The sequence below is a fragment of the Nyctibius grandis genome, chromosome 29 (assembly GCF_013368605.1).
Source record: "Nyctibius grandis isolate bNycGra1 chromosome 29, bNycGra1.pri, whole genome shotgun sequence".
NCBI lineage: Eukaryota > Metazoa > Chordata > Aves > Nyctibiiformes > Nyctibiidae > Nyctibius > Nyctibius grandis.
The window spans coordinates 4,918,187-4,942,775 of record NC_090686.1 but is presented as its reverse complement, the minus strand read 5'-3'; the positions used below and the strand labels follow the sequence as shown (position 1 = coordinate 4,942,775).

The 24,589-nt window shown below is 39.1% G+C and overlaps 1 protein-coding gene across 2 annotated transcripts; it reads left to right on the top strand.

Moving 5' to 3' along the window:
* Positions 1 to 253: 253 nt before the first annotated feature.
* On the top strand, positions 254 to 23,978 carry PTPDC1 (protein tyrosine phosphatase domain containing 1). 2 transcript variants are annotated; one of them, XM_068419916.1, is made up of 10 exons: positions 254 to 295; positions 12,617 to 12,709; positions 15,481 to 15,652; positions 16,435 to 16,515; positions 16,738 to 16,856; positions 17,648 to 17,785; positions 18,479 to 19,680; positions 20,406 to 20,591; positions 22,595 to 22,705; positions 23,516 to 23,978. In XM_068419916.1, the coding sequence occupies exons 2-10, from the start codon at positions 12,625 to 12,627 to the stop codon at positions 23,630 to 23,632; spliced, it is 2,211 nt and encodes a 736-aa protein (XP_068276017.1). In that variant the 5' UTR covers positions 254 to 295; positions 12,617 to 12,624; the 3' UTR covers positions 23,633 to 23,978. The 2 variants fall into 2 exon arrangements, with proteins under 2 accessions (XP_068276017.1, XP_068276018.1); XM_068419917.1 differs by lacking the exons at positions 22,595 to 22,705; positions 23,516 to 23,978 and having other exon boundaries at positions 20,410 to 20,499.
* The last annotated feature ends 611 nt before the right edge of the window (positions 23,979 to 24,589 follow it).

The following is a 24,589-nucleotide window of genomic DNA, read 5'->3' as shown; positions in this document are numbered from 1 at the left end:
GGTGTCACGCTGCAGCTCTCACGAGGCAGCACGGTCTCCCTCAGCCACTTCTCCTCAGCCAGAGCAGGCCTGTGCGCGGCCCGCCCGCCTCCGCGTCACGCCGCCCCCCGCACAGCGCCCCTGAGGCCGCGCTGAGGCCGCGGCTGCCCGCCGAAGCGCAGGGGGAGCCGGGCCGCCGGGGGACGCCCCTGCGCAGCCGCCGCCCGCTCCCTCGCAGCGGCGCATGCGCCCTCCCCCGGCGCCGCCTTCCCCCATGCCGGGCGGCGGAGCGGCGGCCCGACGCGGCGGGAGCCAGGTGGGTCCGGCGCCCTCCCCGCGCCCCTGCGCGCAGCGGCGGCTCCGCCCGCGGGGAGCACCGCGCCCCGCCCCGCTCCACTCCCCCCCTTCTCCCCCGGCCCGTCGGGGCAGGGTCGCCCCGCTCCCGCCGGTCCCCCGGGGCCCGCCCCCGTCGCCATGGCAGCGCGGCACGCCCGGCGGCGGCGGCGGCCTGGGGCTGCGCGTCCTCTCTGCGGGACAGCGGCCGTTTGAGCCCCCGGCGCCCCCAGGGCTCCTGCCCCGGTGCCCGGGGGAGACCCGGCTGCTCGGGCGCTGACTCGGCCACAGGCCTCGCCCGCGCGATGAGGGCGAGCGGCGGCCCCGGCGGCAGGGGGCTGCCTGTGCCCGCCCGCCGCTGAGGTAAGCGACTACAGCCCGCTCGGCACGGACAAACAGACTGCAGACACACCGCCTCAGCTAGGGACTAAGTTCTCCGGCAGTTCCACGTTCACTGCCGCGGTGACATCCAGAGCAGAGGCCCTCCGTTGAGAATTTAACACGCACAGACACCCGCTCTCTGCCCCCCGAGCTCTCCGGGTTCCGAGGGGTGGGAGCTGCCCTCCTCCCTCCGGGGTGGCTTGCCCGGCACCGAGAGTTTTCAGAGCAACGACCTGTAACTCCTGGAGGTAGGACTGTAAGGTAATCCAGCCCTCGCTGCCAGCGTTTGCTAAATAACACTGCGGGATTTAACCTTCGCCAAGGGGTATGTCTGTCAGGGAATAAGAGCAGGGGAGCGCGGCTTCTGTAGGCGATACCGGCGATGGGAAGAGCCTTCCCCCTTGGCAGCAGGGTTTCCATAGGTGTACCCCACCTCTGACCATCGCTTAGCCAGTCATCCTCAAAAAACGCGGCTCAGTCAGTCCACTTTGGAGTTGAGAAGGCAGACATGCATGTGGCATATTCTTCAAACACAGCGTAGTAGTTTTTAGATGGAGCTACTACTGCTTTTACCAACAGACTAACTCTACTCCTCAGTAGATTAACAAAAAGAGAAGGGATTACCTGGTATATTAGTAACCTAGACTTAAGCGTTTTCCCTTTGCACAGCTCCCTTGCTTTGCTTCTCTTAGAGCCATGTTTTCAGGAGCCCTGCACCTCAGTTAGTAAAACTGAGCCCCACGCCTGTGGAGTAATGACTCCCAAAAGAATATGTACAAAATACATTTAAGTATTTGCAGTTATGTATTGCTTGAAAGCATTTCTCCATCTCTTGTTTTCATCAGTAGTTTATGTGAAACACACATGGGGCCACACGTGTAGGCCAAGAAAGATGGAAATAAGTTAGGGAGACGGCCTTCAGGGCCAGATGCTGGAAGAATATCACCTCAGAGATATAATTAGCAATGTAATCCTCTCTCATCATGTGATTGCCTGGGTGGCAGCATAAACCGACCTGAATAGTGTTTCTTCCACATGTTTGAGTAAATATTTTACTTAATCGTAAATCTAATTATACCATGAGTATTTTTTTATAATAGTAAAATTAAGAATGAGATGGGTCATGAGTAGAAATTGTGAAAATACGTAAAAATATACCTATTTCCTCAGTTTTCTTTCCACTCTGGAGTATATCCTGGCCTTAATGCTATCACAGCAACACAAGGGAGATACAGCCACCTGCAACCCTTCATCTCTGGCCACTTACATTAAATTCCATTGACCTCCTTGGTTCTTCACTCAAACAGTTCCCTGTGTTACAGAGCTTGACCATTTTGTTCCTTAGCAAAAAACGCATGATAAAACGCCTAAAAGGATTGGCTACCTTTGAGCCACTTGATTTTCTTAACATTTCCTCCTTTCCTTTACCTAGTCTGCCGTTTTTGGACAGTTTTATTGTGCATAAACTCGACAACCGTTCTGCACACCCACAGCAGGTCCAGTGTTTCTTAGAAATTATGCGTATATTGAACAGTGCTTTTGCAAAGGCCATCACAAATTGGCTTAATATACGGTAGCTCTTCAGAAGTTCTAAAATTTATGAAAGAAGGATTTCTTCCTAATTGCTCTGTTTTCCAACAACCTGACATTTGCCAGCTATTTCAAAGACAGAGCTACCGACCCAGAGCAGACCGTTACTGGATGAGGGCTTTGCACGTGGGTACCACTGTGTCATCTATTTAGAAAAGGAGCTATCTCACAGTGCAGAGCTAGATGGGGTTGCTATAGCTCTATGACACCTCTCCTTTCCTTTTTATATCTATATCTAGTTTAAGTTGTGATTTTTCTTTCATTTTAAAGCCTGTGGCTAAAAAGAGGTTCTGGACTATTTTCCTAGGCTTGTAGTCACTTATTGCATTGCAAGTGCATTGAGTGACCTGTCAGTAATACTTGATACAGTTCTTCAGTCTTAGCACTGTCTTGTGAATTGAAATCTTCATGTTACTGTGCTGCCTCTACCTAACATTTCACTGTATTTCCATTTATCCTTTATTGGCAATTCTAACTAACAGTGGAGCAAACAGGAAAAGAGGGACCGTGGGAGGTACAGGTGATAAAAGAGGACAGGGATCACAGGGCTGCTGCTCTGGGATCTCATTGAGCATCTAAAGGTGTCTTTATCTCACAACTGTAACACTGCTGGTGTAGTCGAGATCTGCCAAAGATAGGCTTTGACCCTGCTTTTGTGATTGATTTGCTGTGTGATACTGCTTTATGCTTAAGGGACAGAAATGTATAAAAAAAAAGAAATCTAAAAGCAAAACTTATAAAAGCAAAACTTATAAAAAATTTCATACAGTTTTAAAATTACACAAAACTAAAGCATTCAGTGGAGTGTTTCAATACAAGCTGAAAATAAAGCAACATTACTTGATTCTTATTATCCAAACTATGAGAAGAGCAAAAAGCAAAAGATGAAGCTGGAAATGTCCAAAGCCAGCTAGGAATCTAAATACATCGTTTATCCTAACTTAAAAGTAACCTTAAAGTAAATTAGGTTTCAGTAAATTTTGAGTTTTAGGATAATTTGATGTTTTGATTCTGTCTATGTACCAGTGAAAACAGTGCAGTCTAAGCAATGGTCAAACATTTTAATTGCATCCAGCTCCTTAAGAGACAATTTAGACAGCTTTTACCTGCTTAATCCGATAAATTAGTACCTAAGGTCACGGGACAGGTGGATTTGCTAAGTCCGCTGTAAAGTAGCCATGGGGCAGCCCCTGCTGTGCAAGAGAAATAAGCTGCCAGAAGCCTGGTGATCCTGTTCTACTTACCTAAAAAGCTTGTTAGTATCTTTAAATGGCAGTCATAGTTCAATAGAATTTTCCAGAGGATTTGGGATTCTTCATTTTGTTTAAATAGGAAAATGCCAAGCCTAGAGAGAGAAAGATTATTAGTTTAGTCACTAGCATCCCACCTACTCCGTGTGTTCTTTGCTTGGAAATGGCAAATTTTTTCAACCTAATGGTTAACACCCCCAAAAAGTCATCCTCTGTTAGCACAAAGCCTTGTCTTGACAAAAATATGATGACATAGCCTGTTTGAACAAACATGTTTGGCACCAATTCCTGGAACTAGCTAAACTTTGCAGATCACTAGAAGAAATGAGTTCTTCAGCTGAATAAACTGCCATTAATACTGAGGAGTACAAATGTAGGAACAGGTATGAAGGACAACCCAGCAAACCTCTAACACCTACAAATCCATACATCAAAGCAGCGAGAATCCAAACCACCCAGTAATTACCCCCCGCTCTGGAATCAAATAGGGAAATATTATCCATATGAAAAGAGTCACTAAGTGTGTCAGCGACAGCTGCTCAAGTGTGAACATTTAGAACTTGCCCCAAAAGAGTATGTTTATATTAAGAATTCAATTTAATTAATATTTCTTAATTATCTGAAGCTGTGCTTTGTTCTTTAGTCAACTAAAAAAAATGCTAACTTCCTCCATGTCCTCCTACAAAACATTTTACCAGATGCTCCATTTGTTTAGCTCTTTTTTTTTTTTTTGTGTGCTGACACTTGAAAAATATGTGTCCCTTTACTCATAATTCTGAGACTGTAATTTCTGGAGCCACTTCTATAATGACTGCGAACAATGCGTGATGAAACCAAGAAGTGATGCTGCTATCAAGGAGTGTTACTTGTGCAGGGGTCTTTGGAGAGGGGATCTCAGTCCTTGATCTAACTTGGGAGTCAGCCCTGCCTTGAGTTGGACTAGCTGACCTCCAGTTCCTTCTGCCCTAAATTTTCCATGGTGCTGAATGCAGGTTCCTGCTGAAGGTCTTTAATTCCCAGGAACTCAACACCATGTTCTGCTGGGCCTCGAAAGCAGCGATGTGCTTTGGTGACTGCTTGGGGTCCGCTCTCACCAATACCTAAGTGTGCTCCCAGCCTGGCGTTGAGCAGGGGGCCTGTTCACCAGTGCTGGTCACACAGGGACCTGCAAGGACCAGCGTTTCCAAGGTTCTGAGCCCTCCAGTTCCACCTGCAGGCTGAGGAACCTGCGGGTGCTCGGCATATTAAAGATGTGCAACGTAGGATTTAGGCTCCACAATCTGTTCAGGTTTTTAACTACCTAAAGTACCTTAGTGTGGCTTCCAAAATTGTGTACAAATCTTTTGAAGCCCCATTTTTATTTAAGGATTTTTTTTGCATGAATTTTTATATATATAAATGATGTTTGCTGTTTACTTAAATGACTGGGTGCAGTTTAGTTCATGCATGTGCATTTTTTTTGTCCCAAGTAAGAAACTAGATGTGTAATTTTAAGGACTACTTTGTTAATTTGTCTCTGTTCTCAGTAAATGAATTTTTCTATAGAAAAGTAGTTGGATTCTTCTTCATTCTGATTTTAATAATTTTTTTTTTGGCCGTATACAGCAAAAAAAAACAGTGAAGTCTGACTACAAAATTATTTCTGAAAATGAACTAAACATTTTATCCTGTTATATGCTTCATCTATTTGCCAAATTAAGGCAGGTGTTTAGCTGAGACCATGTTTTTGGAATTAATAAGGTTGTCGGCATCAGCTTTTAGTTGTCTCCTGTAGCTTGCTCTCCTTGCTTGTTTAAATAATACACATATCCTATCCGCAGAAGCTTGCGCAAATACTTTGTTTCTAAATAATTGGGAGGAGTTTTTAATGCTGAGCAGTGAGTCGTGCTTAATTAATACTAGGGATTTTTTTACTAAGACATGCAGGGAAGTGATGGAAACAGATGAAAGACTTTTTTTTTTGGTCAGCTAATATTTAGTGCTTGAAATTGATTTAGTAAGGTAGAATAAGATATTGTATCCTATTTTATTTAGCTTGTTTTATTACTTTACTTATCTAGCATTTAGTTAAATCAACAGTCTTTGCTTTGGTTTTTAGTAGATTACATCCTTTATATCCAGATGAACTTATTTTTGTTATGGTTTTGAGACACTACTTTTAATGTAGTTAATTTATACTCATTGTAAATACTTCAATGATATTCTATGCTTTATTGGGTGAGAAAAAAAATGTTTTGTTCAGGGTGTAACCACAGATAACAATGAAACATCTCTTCTTTTCATGGCATTTCAAAATTAGTGTATCATCAGTTTAACTGTGATTAATGTAACTTCACAAAATTATCTCTGTAGCTATGCACTTAGTTGTCTGATGTATGTAAACACACACATATATATTTACTTGTGGTTGATAATAGGAAAATTAGGTGAACTGAAAAAAAAAAGGAAGATTCGGTTATTAAAATATCAAGCTGGTGTGGCCTGTTTGCCTCAATCCCTTTAAAATCTAGGCAGACACAGAAAGCAGTTTATGAGATGATTATCTGCATAGTCCGTAAGGCACTCCTCATACAGTCTTAAATTAAGAAAAGATAGTTAGTGGCTCCTCCCAGATTACCATCACGAATCCAATTAACTACAGGAAATACCGTGGCAACATCATTCAGCTTCTCTTCTGTAGAATGTGAATTTCTTGTGGGTGATACTGCAACAATGAAGGGATCAGCAATCACTTATTCTTTTTGCAGGGTGACAGGTAAGGTGTTCAACCGAAATTACTGAAACTCTACTAAAACTCATGTGCGTTTACTATGGTTTTGGCTATATGAGATTTAAAAATAATTCCTCTAACTTGCTAAATTAATTTTTAAACTTTTCCACTTCTGAATGCTGTTAAAATGCATTACTGACAAGATTTCATTCTTCTGTACGTAGTCAGTCTTGGAAGTCTGATAGTCTCTTAGTAAACATAATATTCATGATCAAGGGTATCTGAGTCACCAGTCTTGTTTGTAGAACAGTTAATATATTCATTTTACACCATCTCCTTTATAATTCTCAATAGTAATTACTGGCTGCCAGCCTGTTGAAGGTAGTTTAAAATAACTTCTGTTAACCATTGCGTTAACACTGCGACATGACTTCACGTAAATTAAGTCAATCAGTAGACCTGTCCCTCAGTTTATCTTGCAGTTTCTTGCTATTTATGTCAAAAAAATCTATGAATAGCAAATACTGAATCACCAGACCAACACCTACATAATCTTATGATGAATTATATTCTTTTGTCTCTTTTGTACATGAAAGCAGTTACAGTCCTTTGTAAATATCAAACTTAATGATTAAATGACATTCACCTTTTACTTAAAATAGATGGTGAGTATTTTTTTCCCAAAGGGGAAAAAACACGTATAGACGTATATACAAATCCGTTCTTCTTGTGATTCCAGTGAAATCACTAGAGTTTTACAACAGCTATAGTATTGTTCTGCTGGGTAAATTACATATAACTAAACTATACGAAAAATTGTTTAAATTATCTTTTTTCTGTCCTATTTTCTGTGTTTATTTTCTTTTTCCATTTTTTTGGTGTTTGCTCATAGGTTGGAAACATTTCCAATTTCAAATGAGCCTAGGGAGTGTGTGCCTATTGAAATATGTGCTAAAACTGCCTTCAAGCCTTTTGTTAATTGTAGCTTAAGTATTTGTGAAATATCTTTTTCTTTTTTACTGATATATATGTTAGAACCACCTTTGCATTTTGTTTCAGTATTCATAGTAATCAAGTTTAACAAAAAACATCATCTACTGTTAAAATTTTTACAAAACTTTAGAAATAAATGCTTTGTTATTCTTGGCAGTGTTAAAATGAGACAGTCTTGTAATTTAAAACATGATTTCATTTACCAGTGCTTCCTGTAGAAGTGACTACGTCTCAGCAAATTTAGAAGATTTTTCTGTTAGAAACTCTCATGATCTGTCTATCTTAAAACATCAGATTTAAAACCTGAATTTAGAGACCAAGTTATAATTTAGTAGCTCTTAACCACTTCATTAAATATAAACAATCTTCCTTACACTATCGTATTTTTGCTTAGTCTTAGTTACCCAAGTTATTTTTAGTTATCTAAAACATCTTAATTAGTGCAGTTTGCAGAACTTTGCATTTTGGCAATGAAACTTTATCCCATATGATCTTATGTTTAGACAGATACCCTGCTGACTTCTGTGGGACTGCTCAAAAAAGCAGAGCTTCCCAAGAAGATCCAGACCTGTAGAATCAGGCCATGGAATAAATTTTAGAGCTGTTACCCGAGTGCTTAGGGACTAAGCTAACGTGGCCCCTACCTGCATCTGTAGTTGACTATGTTCCTTTGAAAATGTGGCTGCTGGATAGGTACTTGCATGTGACTGTGATAGGGAGAGAACAAAATCACTTTAGAAGACAGTAAAAATAACCTGAAAATTTTATGTGACAGGCATAAGCATCAGCATTTGCCTGTGTTGTATGAATATACTTGAGGTTTAAAACAGCTTTTCTTATACACTGATATTTTAAAAATGAAAGGTTATACAAGATTTTTTTTCATGTTAATACATGAATGTAATCTTTTGAAATGTGTGGTCTGCTGTTGTATTCTTGTTTATCAAATCCACACGAATCTGGAGAGAGGGGACCTCACTATTAGCAGATAGATAGTTCCACAGAAATGCAGTGGGGAGCTTTGCAATGGGATTACTGGCCCCAGCTGGAGTAGTTCCAGTCTGGAATGCAAGCTCTTGTCTCTGTTCTGAAAACATGTTCTGCAGTCAAAGGTAGTAATTGCATCTATTAAATAACCATCTTAATTGCTAAGGTCGAGTGAGACCAGCATCTTGTCTCATCACCTTTTGGCTATATAATTGTTTTCTGGCTGCTAAAACATTAGACATTGTTCCTTTCTCTCATTTCATTCTGGAGCAAAAATTCAGCCCAGTGACTGGAAGCCACTGACTTCCAGATCCTGAAACACTAAAAAGGAATCTTCCTTGTTACAAGGCAGAGTGACACCTAAGCCAGTTGCTAATTTGCTCACCTCATTGCTAGTGTGCCGAGTCCATCGTGCAGCCTGCTCGTGTGAACCAGTAAGGTACACCTCCTTTGAAAGTCTGCCCACCAGCTAGCTGCAGTACCTGCTTCCTTGTGGATCCCTCATCTCCCAGTTGTCCCATTTGCTGCATGGCACTTTACTACTCAGTGTGTAACTTTACAAAGAGAAGTGCTTTTATTCCAGAGGAAATAGATGTGGACAACAGGCTGTTTCACTCCTTAAAAGAAGGTGGAAGCACAGAGTGATCTCACCTGTGACAGCGCAGCGTGCCCATACTATTTCCTCTGCAAGAAAATCACCTCTGCATGTATGAAGCAGTGAGTAGGACTTGACAGCTGTCATGTTGCCAAACACAAGTGAATCAACCGTACAACCAACAGGAAAAAACAATGTTTTATCCTTTCTGTTAGGAATTGGTCTGCTCAAAAGTGGAAAAAAAAAAAAGCACCTCAAAAATACCTAGAGACATCAAAACAGGTATGAAATCCACACCTGTAGAGGACCTCCTGAAATATCCCCCTTAGTGCTTGACATCTGACGGTGTATCATGATTTCAAGAGACCCTTGTTTCCTTGGGCAATGTGGTACTGCTATTTACTTCAGTCAGCCAACAACACAGACATTTGTGACTATGTTTTGGTTTCATTAGCTGTGTTGTTTATGCAAGCTTAATGACATCGCTTCCTGTGATAAAACATAGAGAGATGGAGTATCACCTGCAACACCATTCCATTTCTTGAATTGGGAACCAGGAATTAAAAGACGAGCTTCTTTGCTCTCATGGCAATAGAAATGCCTGTCAGAGATAACGGATCTGATTAAGGCTTCATGGTGATTGCCACCAGGCATGTGACTCAGTTCCCTCAGACACCTAATGAGGACCATGACCTGGAATAAAGCTCCAGGCTTGTTTTTTTCTCCAGCATCTATCAAGTGTTCATGTGATAAAATGCTGAAGAGGATCTTTTAAAAACTAATATATCTGGTACATAGAAGGATCAGGAGAGACTTGTTTCTTTTACCCAAGCACTATTTTTACTTTTAAAGCTCTTTATCTGTGCAGGAATGTAATACCCATCACTAGTAACATCAATACTGAAATAGTACTTCCTGTCCCAAATTACATTTTACATCTGTTCAAGGGAGTGCAATATAAATCTGAAGTAATTTGTCACAGTCTTACTGAACTTTTTTTCAGAAATAAATACAAGGGAATTGCTCACATTGATCACGCTGTGGTATTTAAGACACCTGTCAGGAAGTAAATCTAACAAACTGAAAGGCACACAGACAAAATATTTGAGTCAGTTGGAACTGCCTAATTATACAGAACAGGAAATATAGATTTGGTGTATCTTCTGAAACAAAATTGAGGGAAGTCTAATTTGTTACACAGCAAATACACACATTACTTACCTCTTTTACAATTGCACATTGTTTAAAACAATCGTGCTAGTATTTTGTAATACTGCAGGTATATTATCTTCTGCATTAATCTCCATCTCTTCCCTTTTCAGTTAAGAGTCCTTGTCAGCCTGAATTCTGGTTAAAAAAAAAAAGGAGAACAGTTTTGGATGATAGAAATATCTCTGGTATTTCATCTCATTTTTTCTAAAACACTTGGGTACAAGAAACAGGAAAACTAAACTCATACTGGTGGTGATTCTGCTGCCCATATGATGAGACAAGTCTGTTTCAAATGTTTGTATGTTATCTGGACAAGCTATTAAGAAAAAAAAAAGCTATAAGCTTTTTAAGAGATCTTTCTGAGAAATAGAAACCAACAGTTTTGGTAATTCAACTCTATTAACTCTAAAAAGAATTTCTGTGGATAAACCAAAATTATTTCTTTAGGTACAAAGTTTCCTCTGATCATGAAAGCCATCTCTTACTGATTTCAAAGTCCGCTGGAAAAAAAAACTAGAGGTTTTGGAGCCTCTCCAAAGAGAATGCAATTATATGCAAGTATTCCTGTCTATATATTAAGGGATTGACTTTTAAAAGTGCAGAGTGAGATGGTCAAGTAGCTGAGTAGAAAATGCTCCAGATACTCTTTAATCTTTATTAAGATTGATCTTAATTCACATTCTTATTAATATATTTACATTAGAAATGCATTTCTGAGCATCACTGAAGTTTCAAAAGGCTTTTTAGCTTTCACAGACAAATGTAATTCTTATCTTTTTGAGGTGACTGATACAGCAATATTAAATGGTTATTAATGTGTGTGTGTATTCTGTTCCCACCTTTAAGCATCTTGAAAAGGACAGAGCTGTACTAGGTGACTTTGATGGGGAATAAAGTCCACTAGCATTGTTGGAAGAATAATTTCAATTTATTCAAGTATGTGGTAGATAATAATCTGAATGAATGAAACTTTATTTGAATCTATTTAAATAGTTACTTTAAAAACAATTATGCAGAATTATAGATAAAAGGTGGATGATGAACAGCAAGTAGTTAACACCACACTTCAACCCAGCACAGGACTGTTATACCACTGTCTTCGTTCAGCCTGCACCCAGGGCTAAACAATAACCAGTTGTTCTGTCACCCAACGTCCCTTCCCCAACCAAGAAAGGGAATTGGGAAAAGGAGGGAGACTCACAGGCTAAAATTTAAACAGATTTAATAAAATAAGGAAACCAATATCAATGCTAATACAACACAAACAAAATTATACTTAGCTCATAGAGCGGTGGCAAGTCCCTCCAGGGTCAGCAATCGTTGAGAAGAAAGTAAAAGGAGAAAGAGAGAAGGAAGAAGAGAGCAGAGCAAACAGCCCCCTCCCCAGCAGCTTTCCCATTTATAGTGAACGTGAGGTTGATGTTACAGAACACACCTGGGGGCCAGCCTGGGGCAGCTGCCCTGGGTTTAACTGCTAATGGCCTTGATCACCAGCCCACAAGCTGGCCACACACTGAAACAACATGGAACAGAAAATTGATTCTGTAAATTTTATCCTTGCAAAACCAGGACAACCACCTAATCCCCACAGTACTATTTTTTTTTTTTTAGCAAATCTGCCTTTTAAAACACTGCTGAATCCTAATACTGGTTTTGCAGAATTTAGGACCTAGGGTTTGTCTGTTTAGAAAAGTTGCAGTAGTTACACATACAGCAGAGATGTACTTACTTTGGTATTAAAAAAATGCTTTTTGTTACACTTGCAACTATTCTCCTATAGAGATAAGAGAAACAGAATGGTAATCTTATACTGGGTAAGAATTTCCACTCAGGATCCATGTAAATGGTTTATTTAAACATCACAGTGACTGATTAATGTGTTCACATTTACAGCTTTCCTTTAGCTTTCTTTTTGTCAGGTAGAAGGTCTTCAGGGCAGGACTTACCTTGTATTAGAAATTACATTAAAGCATGAAAAAATCTGTTTTCTGCTTAGACAGAGTCTTGTGTTCAGTTTTCTTGTTAGAGGAGAATCTTCATATATGTGACTTCAAACTTGCCAACAGACTAAGAACAAGGAGCAGAAGGAAGGGAGCAGAGAAGGCATGTAACTTGTGGATAGTCTCAACTGAAGTATCAACTGAAATTATAGATGGTGTGATCTAGAAATTCACTGCCATTATGATATCATTAACTTTGCTGAAACTGCCCCTCGTAAGATGTCAGTTCAAGATCTCTGCTCGTATGTTTACTTTTAAGAATTTGAGAAAAATCAAGATATTACATTAAAAGCTTGCAGTTGAGTGATTCCTGTCCATATAAACCACGCAGTTACAAAGTACATAATCAGCCAAACTCTAGAGCCAGGAACACACAATCAATTAAACTTTTTAATTGCTAGGACAGACAGTGAAGCTGTTGAATTTTAAGGCGACTGCACACCAAAAAAGAAAGTACAGTCCATGTCTGACTGCCCAAATCTTAAGCCATGGACAACTCTATAACCAGGTGCCAGGTACTCAGCCTTATTTTTCATTTTCAAGCTTCTGCTGCACGTTTTCAGTGAACATATTACTGTTTCAACAGGTACTGCAATGGCTGCAGGAGTTTTGCTGCAAAATCAACTACCATATTCATCGTTGCTAGAGAGCAGTCTGTACCTTGCAAATATGAGCTCAGGTAATATTTTTTCTCTCATATGCCATTCATAAAAAGTGCTTAGAGAAATTCTGAAAAAAAATATATTTTCCATAGAAAATTAAACCCCCCAGAAATATTATCCCCAAGTATAAACATAAAATGTCCATAACAAGACCAAACTGCATTACTTTATCGTCACCACGATGTGTTAACGTGTTCAGCTTTTCTGTAACTTTCACATTGTCACATCTCTTAGTTGAAGAAACTATGTGATTTTTGTGTTCAGAAACTGCCTAGCGCTCTGAAAATACAAACACGCCTTCAACAAAATGCCCCTTTCTAATAAAGTATTTCAAGTCTTATGGGATGTAATTATTTCTTACTGTTTTGGGTGAGTATTTGCAAATCCTGGTAGATTCAGTAGGAAAGTAATGATGTGCAGCATTTTATTTTGCTCATATTTGGCTCCACTATCATTTGATATATACTGAAGAAAAGTTTCTGGGAGGAGAAAGAGAAAAATAATTAAATATAAGAGAGCAATATAATGAATTAGAAAACATTTTTCATGTTTCCTGGATATAGGTAGCACTTGAAATAGCCTTTTTCATCTCCTTTCTCTTCCACCCAACCCCCAAAATAAAAGCATATTTAATTATTTCCTCACCTCTTGATATCAGCTTTATTGTCGAATTAGAAAAGTCAGAGTTTTAAGCCAACAGCTAACAGTCACTTTTAAAATTTTTCTTTTCTCCTATGACATGACTACTGATGTTTCAGGCCTGGCATCTACAGCAAACCTTAACGGTGTCTCCTTAAGAGCTGGGGTGCAGTGTTCAAAATTCAGTCACTCGATTTCTGTTCAGCACCTAGAAGAAACAGTAGATTTCTGCCTAATGAATTTTTATCAGAAGAGTGCTTTCTCTTATGCAAATTCCTCTGTAAGAGTTACTGTTTTCGGAGTACAATAAGAAATGTTGAACACAGACTGAAGATAGTATATATCCTTACGAAAATGCAATGGGATTAATTTGCTTATTGAACAAATTATGGTGAGTTTTCTTGATTTTCCCAGTTTCTCTCTCTTTAACGTGCAGCCTGATGCACAGACAGTGGGATGACAAAGGTTTTTTTAGCATTGCTCTACTCTGTTCTCTGCATAGCTGCATGAGAATTTTGTACTTTTGAGAGTGTTGCAATCTTTCTGGCCAGCTCATTCTCCTTAGCACACTGGAAGCAAAGTGGGAGCCAATTTGCCACCTAATATCTACCTTCAAAAGCATAAAGCACTCAACTGATACATCTTCTCCTCCCCATAATCTGCTTTATCTCAGTCTGTAGGGCTAACAGCTTTGCTTAATAAAAAAGCTGTGCCCTGAAAAAAAAATAAGCCTTTTGTTGTGAATAACAAGTTGTGTTTTGTTAGAAGATATGAATGGTCCAGAGCGAACAGTCTACAATTCATCATGTACTGAACCATTTCAGTAGGAACACACTAATCCCAATCATTACAGAGCTAATGATGCATTTTGGAGCCACTAAGGGGAGGAGGAGAGGTGGTTGTGGAATGTTAAACCAAGAGGTGGGGGAGTATAATGTACTTACAGATTTCTCAGGAAGCAGAGCCTCCAGCTACATTTTGATTGTTCTTTTCAATCTAGTATTTTGTGTCTTAGCGAGTTCTGAATGCATGTTATTTACAACTAACTAAATACTCTCATTGTTTGTGGAAAATGTTTTGGTTGTGCCCAGTCCGTTTTCAAAATTATCTACTTGAAATGCAACTATTTTCATCAAGCAGCGGAACAGTTTGTCCCAAACACACTCAATCCCTATAGAACCGAGCAGCCCCAAGGATAGCTGGCAGCAGCGCCCTCATTGTTAGTTACTATGGAGACAGCTCAGCCCATGCTGACTAGCTCCTGGAGCACACAGAAGGATGCACATCTCCCCGCAACTTCAGTGCTGAGCAACTTGGGTTTCCTACCAGTGCGTCCCAGCAGCCTTCCTAGCCGGTGGCTGGGGCTGGTCAGTCATGCAGGGTTCACCCCGAAGGCGCTCGGCAGTGAGTATTTTTAGCAGCTTTTTCCAGGGGCGGAGGCATTCTTCCTCCGATCCCCTTCTTCGCATGACCCAGCGGCGCCGGAGCTCGGTTGTAGAGGTACTTTCATCATCGACTCACCGGGTTATGGTGGCGGTATCGTCCCTGAGCCCCGAGGAGCTGGATGCAACTTTTCCTGAAAAAAAAAGTAAAGTACTTTTCATTAAGACTGTTGGCAGTTCTGGGTATTTTCTTGGTATTATATTAATATACTTTTGTTCTGTAAATGATATTTTATATGTATGCATGAAATACTGGGTGTTACTTTTTTTTTTCCCTGTGTTTTATGTTTTGTTCACTGATTCCTTATTCAAGGATTAATACAGGCTTTTCACTAACAGCTCAGCTATAGAGAACAGGTAAAACAGAAGCACACGTTCACACATACACCAAGTACATGGCTAAGTATTTTCGATTGCAGGTGGAAAAGGACTGTGAATTTTTTTTCTGTTGCAAAGGATATCACACACCTCCAAATTCAGCAGAAAAAGTGAAGTTACTGTGAGAAAAAACAACTTCTGCAGTAATTCAAGCAATTTTCCCCCTCAGAATCCTTATTTTAAGTCTGTGTTGAAAAATGAGCATTAAATATATCTTCCTTGTATTTATGCTGTTTGTAACTGCGTCAATTTAAGGTTGAACTGATACTTTTAAGGTGGAGATGAATTTCTAAGCTTCCATACTAAATCTATTTTTGCCTGTGTTCTAGAAAGTTCGAGGCGTCCGTCACCAAAATACACTAAAGTAGGGGAGCACCTTCGCCATGTCATTCCTGGTCCCATGCAGTGTTCAATGGCATGTGGTGGACGTGCTTGCAAGTATGAAAACCCAGCTCGATGGAGTGACGAGGAGCAAGCCATTAAAGGGCTCTACTCTTCTTGGTAATAAACAGCTTTTACTCTCACTAAATGTAGCTGCATCTGTGGTATTTATTGAAAGTGAGAACTCAAAGTAAAATAATGAGGTTTTTTAAATCAGCTACTGCTAAGTGTAAAACATAATGATAGATTGATTCAGAGTTACAGCTTAACACTAAACCATAATGGCCATTGTACATAGCCCAGTAAAGATGATGAAAGACTTCTGTTCACTTACGATGAGTTTGGTTCAGATCCAAAAGTATAAATACCTGTCATGAATTACAAACAACTGTTCTGGCTTGTAGACGGTTATTGCTGAGATTTAAAATGCAAATTCATTAAAATGTGTTCATAGTAGAGTTTAAAAGTAAACATATTTATTGAAGATGAAATAATGTAAGGTATGTGTTCAAAACCACACTCATATACAGTAATATTCACATAAAACGTATCTTTACTCTCTTACTTATTTTTTTGTAACAACAAATGCTATTCAGAAGCATACAAACCTTAAAGGGCCAGAGAGCTGAGTCCAGATTTCTATTCAAAGGAATTTTTTAATATGTTCATTGGCCTGGCATTTAAACAGTTCCAGTAATGGTCTTTTGATATGTAGTATCTGTATCAGCTTAACAGGATTTATCACTAACACTACATGATAGTAGAATGTTTGGAAAAAATCATTTCTAGTTAGTCAGCAAGGTATTCTGTCTTTCTTGAAAATAACATAGTATTCTTTTTTTGATAGATGAATACCCAGTAAATTATTAATAACATTATTATCTACGTTTCTAATTTCTCAGGATAACACATAACATACTGGCTATGGCTCGACCCTCGACAGAATTAATTGACAAGTACAACATTATTGAACAGTTTGAAAGGTAACAAATTTAGTCGTTGTTTCTTGTAGGTATTACTAGTGTAATTCCTGATCCATTTTCTCTTTCAACATAGATTTGGATTGTTGATAAAGATCCTTTCATTTTAACAATATACAGGTAAAGATTTATTCTCCACTGGGAATAGATGTGTGTGTCAGAAAATATGGGATAATGAGATTTTGGCTGCGTATAATACTTTGACTCATCTATTCCTTCCTTAAGATATGGCATAAAAACCATAATTAACCTTCAGTGTCCTGGGGAGCATGCGAGCTGTGGGAATCCACTGGAACAAGAAAGCGGCTTCACCTACCTTCCTGAAGCTTTCATGGAGGCTGGAAGTAAGTTCACTCCTGCTGCTGTTCCTCATTAATTATTGATTTTGGCACTTAAAGGTATTTTTCCTTGAATTCTCATGTGTTAAAAGCAAGCAGCTATATAAGAAATATTGCACAAAATGGGATGTAAACATGAAACTTGGCAAATATAATCAAGAGTGCAAATATAAGCAAGAGTGAATCATCCAATCATCACATCATCCAAGACTGTATGTATGTAGAGTGAGACAGAGGGTTTATATTTAGGTGTTTATAAAGAAAGGACAAGACCTGGTTAAATTTTTCTTTTTCTTCTGAGTTCCCAAATATACAAAACATCAATGGTGTTTCAAATTCTGGTACGATTAGTGCTCTCTTATCTAGCCTATAAAAGGTTATTTCGTTTGAGGACATTTGTATTGACAGTACTTTTGTATTTTCATGACGAAAAGTGCCTCTCTGTAAGAAACAGCTTTTGACTGAAGAAGTGCTTTTATTTCTAAAAAGAAAAATTACCCCGTACCTATATATAGCTCAGTAATTTTTGTATGAATCACTCATTTTTATTACACCTTTTACATTCTAGCTCAACTTTAGTTTGACAAATGTTTGCTAGCTTCATGTATTTATCAAATTTCAATAGCAAGCGTACTCTGAAATGGGAAAATAATCTCTTGCAAACAATATCTAGTTAGATTCTAAGATCCGTTACGCAATTTTAGTACTATCAATTATTATTAGTCATCTCTTTGCATATAGTACTGAAAATTTTACATTTGATATGACAGAGTTATTACTCTCTCTTTTTATTTCAGTTTATTTTTATAATTTTGGATGGAAGGATTATGGAGTGGCATCTCTCACGACTATACTTGATATGGTGAAAGTCATGGCTTTCGCGTTACAGGAAGGGAGGGTAGCTGTCCACTGTCATGCAGGACTTGGGCGGACAGGTATGTGCTTTACTGCAAGATAACAGAATTGGTTTTCTAAAAATGAAAAACAGTCTCTGGTTATAAATTATTAGTAATTTGTTTAGATTCTCTATCATTGCAAGATGTACATCTATACAATGGTTAAAAACACTAAACAAATTTGTGAAAATGATCTGAATGGCAGGAGGAGATCAGTTCTAGTGTATTAAAACAGTAACCTGTAAGGTTAGCAAATTTTTGACTCAGTATAATAATTCCTTGTTCTATTCAAATGGGACAGCTTCTTTTTGATGGGAAAAATGCACCTAGTACACTTTCATTTTCCAGTATTTATTACATGTTTACAAACCTGCCACTCATTGTTAGATCAGGTAGATTTAGTGGAGCAGATAAAATTTAATTTACTTCTGTCCCTTTCAAGAACTTTATGCCTATGTCCTTCCTGTAGAAGCCACTGTTGTTTGTGTGTTCAGAAATGATGGAAGTCCTCGAGATGCTGTGGTGAGAAACTAGCTCTCACTGAAAGTGTAGTGAGAATGAGTTTACTATCTCGGGGTCAAATAAATGCAATTATACTTAGGTAACAGCATCACATAATAGAGGGCATAAAGCCTGTATCTTTACCTATATTAATTTTTATCCTATAGTTCCACTGAATATTTGTTTTAGTCTGATTGTTCTTCAACTAATGCTTGGTTTTGTGTTTTCCAGGTGTTCTAATAGCTTGCTACTTAGTTTTTGCAACCAGAATGAGTGCTGATCAAGCAATTCTTTTTGTCAGAGCAAAAAGGCCTAATTCTATTCAGACTAGAGGGCAGTTATTATGCGTCAGAGAATTCACCCAGTTCTTGGTTCCTCTGAGAAATGTATTTGCCTGCTGTGAGCCCAAGGCACACACAGTGACACTGTCCCAGTACCTGACCCGTCAGAGACATCTGCTCCATGGTTATGAGAGCAGGCATCTCAAACACGTGCCAAAACTTATTCATCTAGTTTGCAAATTGTTGCTAGACTTGGCTGAAAACAGACAAGTGGTAGAGGCAGAAGTGTTGGATATCCCAGATCTCTCCGCTGAAATTGAAAAGACTGTTGCTCAGTTGTTGTCCACACAGCTAGGCAGAGAGCTCGCAAGGCAGGACAGTGACACGTCAGACTCCTCCCACACCCACTCGGCCACTTTTAAGACCCAGCATTCCGTTTTCTCTCTGGGACATGAATGTGATCCTCTTTGGAAGAGAAGGAATGTCGAATGCCTTCAGCCTCTTACTCACCTGAAAAGGCGTCTAAGCTATAGTGAGTCAGATTTAAGGAGAACTGAGTTTCTTTTAGAACAAGGAGAAACTGCTTGGACAGTACCTGCTCAGATATTACTGTACAACAAAGTTAAGCAGAACAGCGGTAAGGAATGTTCTGCCACAGGCAAACAAAAGCCACGGTTGGATTTAAACAAAGAAGCATTAGTGCGTAACACGTGCGTGTTCTGGAATGAAGGTAAATTTAAAGTGGATGGACGAAAAGATGGATCCTCACTTTATCACGGCAGGAACTCTACCAAAGAAGTACAACGCAGCAGAACCTTTTCTTCAGGTCTAGCATCTATCCACAATACCAGGGAACCTGGAATGCCAAGGCATCATTTTACCAATGAGATTGGTCATAGAAAAGACCGCAAGACTAATATGTATAGCAGAAGAGTATATGCCTCCGAGGACTCCGATTCTTCTTCTAAAGTGAAATTTTCCATTGGATACGAAAGCCAAGGCAGCAAAGATGTGTCAGAGGCAATTCCACACATTGTTCTGCAGTCAGAATTAAGTTTGGAAGCCCGAAGGGTTTTGGCAGCAAAGGCGCTTGCAGATATAAATGAATTTCTGGGAGAGGATGAAGTGAAGCAGAAGGTAGAAATGTGGCAGGTAATTTTTAACTTGATTCACTGTTAGGGGCTCTGCGTATTTCACCCAGGTTAATGGCTAGAATGGCAAAAACGCCACCACGTGCTTTGAAGTAGCACATTGGGACGCCAGTTTATACTGTGGTTCAGTAAATTATTGTCTTTATCAGTTACGGAGCAGTTCTTTCAAAAGCAAGCAAAATGCACCTACAAGTTTTGGTCTCTAGCAGGAGGTTAGAACATTGTTTCTGGTTGTGTTCATTCATTTTACTAACTAAAGAACATTGATGCAATTATCTCTGGTTGCAGCTTGGCTGCTGGTAGCATAAAAGTACTGCAGATTTCAAGGTAGAGCTGTGTTGTTTTCAATCAGTGCTTTCTCAGAACTAATCAGAGGATTCTGTGTGTAAAAGAATTTAGTAGGAACTTAGCTACTTATCCTCAAAACCAAATCCTCCTAGCAACGTTTGCTTTGAAGCTGGAATCCAAAGCTGGTTTATGTATTCTACTACATAATTGGGGGTTCTGAGCTGCACTGTGTATGTCATCCTTCTGTTTTAAAGAATCACTGCTGATTAATGGTGATGCTTTGGAAAAAAACTAGAAATATTTTCTTTTTGTAACTCTTAAGTCATCTCTTTTTTGTTGGAATGTAAGCAGCCAAGTACTGCTACAATCGAAGAGAATGCTGGCAAAAGTAAATAGATGATGCATTTTCAGTTTTGGTTTGGTTTGGTTTTTTTTAAGAAAGAACTGAATTCACGAGATGGAGCTTGGGATAAAATCTGTACCGAGAGAGATCCTTTTATCCTCTGTAGCTTGATGTGGTCCTGGATAGAGCAGCTGAAAGAACCTATTATATCCAAAGATGATATTGACATGCTGGCAAAAAATTGCACAGAATCACAGGATGCGCTTTACTTACTGAGAAAGGTGGGTATTATATATGTCAATTCACTCTTGAACTGCCAAGGACATTTTGTTACTGTGTGTTTAACTATTCATTTATGGCCTTCAGGCAAGGGAATTGCACTTTTAAAGGGCAACTTCAATCTCTTTAAAAATCAGAATGAGGATTATTTTGGTATTGACTAGTATGAGTTGTAATCAATACTATGATGATGACTATTATAAGAAAAATACCAGATACTACCTTTGAACACCATTCAGGAGAAGCTCAACTTCAGTGTATTTCCCTGCAAATTCTGCAGTTTGAGATCCGGAGGCAAAGATGAGAAACCTTTTCTCTGTGACTCGATGTCTAGCTTTTGTTAATGTCACATCTGGCAGCTGTGCTTAATGGTTGTCATATTTGCTGTGCAAACATCTGAATCCATCAGCTTTGGAAGAGCTGGGGCAAGGAATAGGAAGAGTTTGCCAATTCAAGGAATCAGAAGCCAGGCCAAATTCTCCTACATAAGTCAGGACTGTGGCCATCTGTATTCTGAAATCCCTATGAAAAACAGGTACTTCTGATCCCAGCTGTTTAATTGTGCTTTCCCCAAAGGGCTAGATGCAAGGTAAATTAAAATATTTTTTTTTCCTCTATTCTTGATCTCTTAATTACACAAATTCATTTCCTAATCCTTTGGGAATTCTTTGTTTCTGAAATATTTATGAAGAAAATAGGGCCCCTTTTAAGTGCCTCACGATATCCAAGAATACAGCTTCTAATCAATAGGTGGTCAGAACTTTATGTGCAGTCACCACCTTCATGACATGACATTCAGAATTCCAGAGTTCATCTAAAAACATCATGTTTCTTCCTGAAGCATTCTTCTACTCTATGAGAGTTTTAACTTTCTCTTTGTATTAAGTAAAACATAACTGCTTGACACCTGTTATAAATGAATGGGAAAGGAATAATAATTATGGGGTTTTTTTAAATTTTAAAATACTAATTTTATCTTACCTTATCCTATGTTATTTCAGAATCACGGAATAGTTGAGTTGGCAGGGACCTCTGGGTATCTTCTAGTCCAACTGCCCTGCTCAAAACAGAGTCACCTAGAGCAGGTTGCTTGTATGACAGATGGTCCAGTCCCTTAAATCATCTTTGTGGCCCCTCGCTGGACTTGTTCTAGTGTGTTGATGTCTTTCTTCTACCAAGGAGCACAGAGCTGGACCCAGCACTCCAGATGTGTCACCTCCATTGACCTGCTGGCAACTCTCTGTCTAAATGCAGCCCAGGATGCTCTTAAGCTGCCCTTACCACAAGGGCCCGTTGCTGGCTCATGTTCAACTTTGTATGCACTGGGACATCCAGGTTCTTTCCTGCTAACCTGCTCTCCAGCCAGTCAGCCCCCTAGATGTGCTGGTGCATATTTAGCTGCTCTTCCCAGAAATCCCTCGAGTTTTAATTTAATTTTCACTGTTAAGTGACTTCCACTGTGGAGATGTGTCTCCCTTGGGAAAGGGATGGTAACTAGCAGCCACAAGGATACTGTTTCTCCCTTTATGCATCCTTGCTAGCACTGCCCAGGTGTCTTTCTGCAAGCTTCTTTTAATGGTGAAGGAGACTTGGTAGGACAGAGATGCAGATCATCCTACGTTAGTTGGGGAAAGAGCCCTAAACATGCGTAGCATTTTGGGCTGAAAAGATCAAATCTCACTTTTTCTATGCCAGTTCACATGAATGCTACCGTTCAGGTAGGGAACTTTGCAAAATAAGTCTCCAGATGCACGCCTGACCTCCTAGAAATTTCCAGAGCAGTTTGTGGTACGCTACAAGAGAAGAATTTCTCCCATCATGACTGAAATAATTATGTAGAGGCTCTTCAGGCTTCTGAAAATTCCCTCCCCAACTCCTACACCTGAAGGTTTCAATACAGGAAGGCACAGCCTGATATTTAAACAGCAATTAACAAAACCTGAAAGTTAAATGTTTTTCATGCAAATATTTCTTCTAATGAGCTGCTGTTCCTTTTACCCACCAGGAGCAGTGTCAGACTATCCTTTGTATTTTACACTGTGTGGTGAACTTGCAAATGCTACCAGCTGATGTGGAGGAGGCCTTACTTGCTCGTGCTATTAAAGCTTTCACTAAGGCAAGTAACCATTTGTCCATGACATCAGATTTGTTTGTTTTAAATCATGAAGGGTGAAACACAGAGGAAGCCTCTGTGAGAAAAGTTACAGTAATTCCTTCACACTTAGTGTACTCATGCTGATTTATTTGGGAGTTTACATTTTATAATAATCAGGCTATGTAAAGGTAGGAAATATTCTCAACAAAATTAAATCCTGTCACTACAGCCAGCCTTAATCCTGTAGTCTCATTTTTCTATTTCTGGATCACTGCCAATTCATGGACTTCTTCAAATTAGGGAAAAGATAATTTTTAAGTGGTGAGAATAATTAGTTACTGGGAGTAGCTTACCAAAGGCGTTGGTAGATTCTGTACTACTTGGAGCCTTTCCATCAGATTAAATAATTTTCTGAAATTACATTGCAATTCAGTTCTGTTTCGAGCCCTTGCTATAGGATGTGTGTAAATAACTTCTGCTTTTGGAATCCTTGACTAACAGTGACAGGTTAAGCTTTTGATTGCTCAGCTCAGAGCTGATTTCTTCTCAGATTCAGCAGGTGAAATTATTTGAACAGAACATTCATGCTGCTTCCTAAGCTCTTGTAGATCTACAGACATGTCACCTGTTAGAACAATCATGACATTTCTCCTTCTGCTAGTTTGTTAATGTCTAGTCAGCATAAAATTGAAAATACTTAGCATTAAGTACTCTGTCATGAAACATACTTTCTTTGATAATCTTAAAGCTAATTTTTTTAAAAATGTCAGTCATCTACTTTGCATTTTGCTGTAGTTTAACAACTAAACTTAAATTTCTCCCTTTTACCAGACAAGCTTCGATTCTGAAGACGGACCCTATGTTTACAATACCTTGAAAAATGTATTTAAACAAACACTGGAAGAAAAAAGAAAAAGGCTTAAGGAAGGAACAGAGAACCCCCCTTGATTTCTGCTGAAGAATTAGACGGGCCTACCAAATTATTTTGCGTTTTGCAGCTACTGTATTTTGTGCTACCTGGCATGATTTACCTGACTTTAGGTAATAGTAGTTATTAACAAAGCATTTTATTTTTGTAGAGGGAGTTTTTGTTGCCATTGTTCTGTCTACACAGTCCTACAGAACAGCTCCTTGTGACCGTACTGTAGCATTTGGTTTCAGGTACCGTGCTTTTATATTGTGAACTGTTCTCTTGTTTCCAAATGTATTTATTGATTTAGAAACCTCTGTCATTGGCAAGCAACACTGCTTTCAAGTTACACGGTTGCCATAAGTTCAGTGCCATGGTACACAAAGGTTTAATGGATTGAGTTAATATTTCTGTATTACTTATGTTTACATTGTTATTTGATTTTACTTTGCAGAAAATAAATATTGACTGAACTTATTAAACTCCTTTTCCTTTTAGAAATGTTAAAATAAGACTAATAATGAACAGATGTTGAGGTCTGCTATTGACAGCAGATAATTTTTCCTTTAGGTCTCTTAAATAATTGTCACCAATATGTTTCTAAAAGGTGTTGCAGTAGAGAAATGCATTAATTCTATTGAGTATTAGGTTATCAAGGCCTTAATTTAGACTTTTTTTGGCTAAGAAAGCTTTAAGGGGTTTTAACAGAAAATTCATTGTGGCATTTTAAGTGCTTTGAATAAGAGTAAAATTTTACCTTATTAGCTAAATTTTCATGATCTTATTTTAAGTGAGAAAACATTTCTCAAACCTTAATGAGGATATAATTCTGTCTGTCCTTATGTTCAGCAAAAACTTGCATAAATTAAGTGTTAACATAATACTAAGAAATAATCAATGAAAATCTTATTATCTGCAGTACACTTCGGAGAGGTGTTTTTAATCTAATAAGACAAACAACTGTGATATCATCATAACTGCAGTTTTTGATTAGA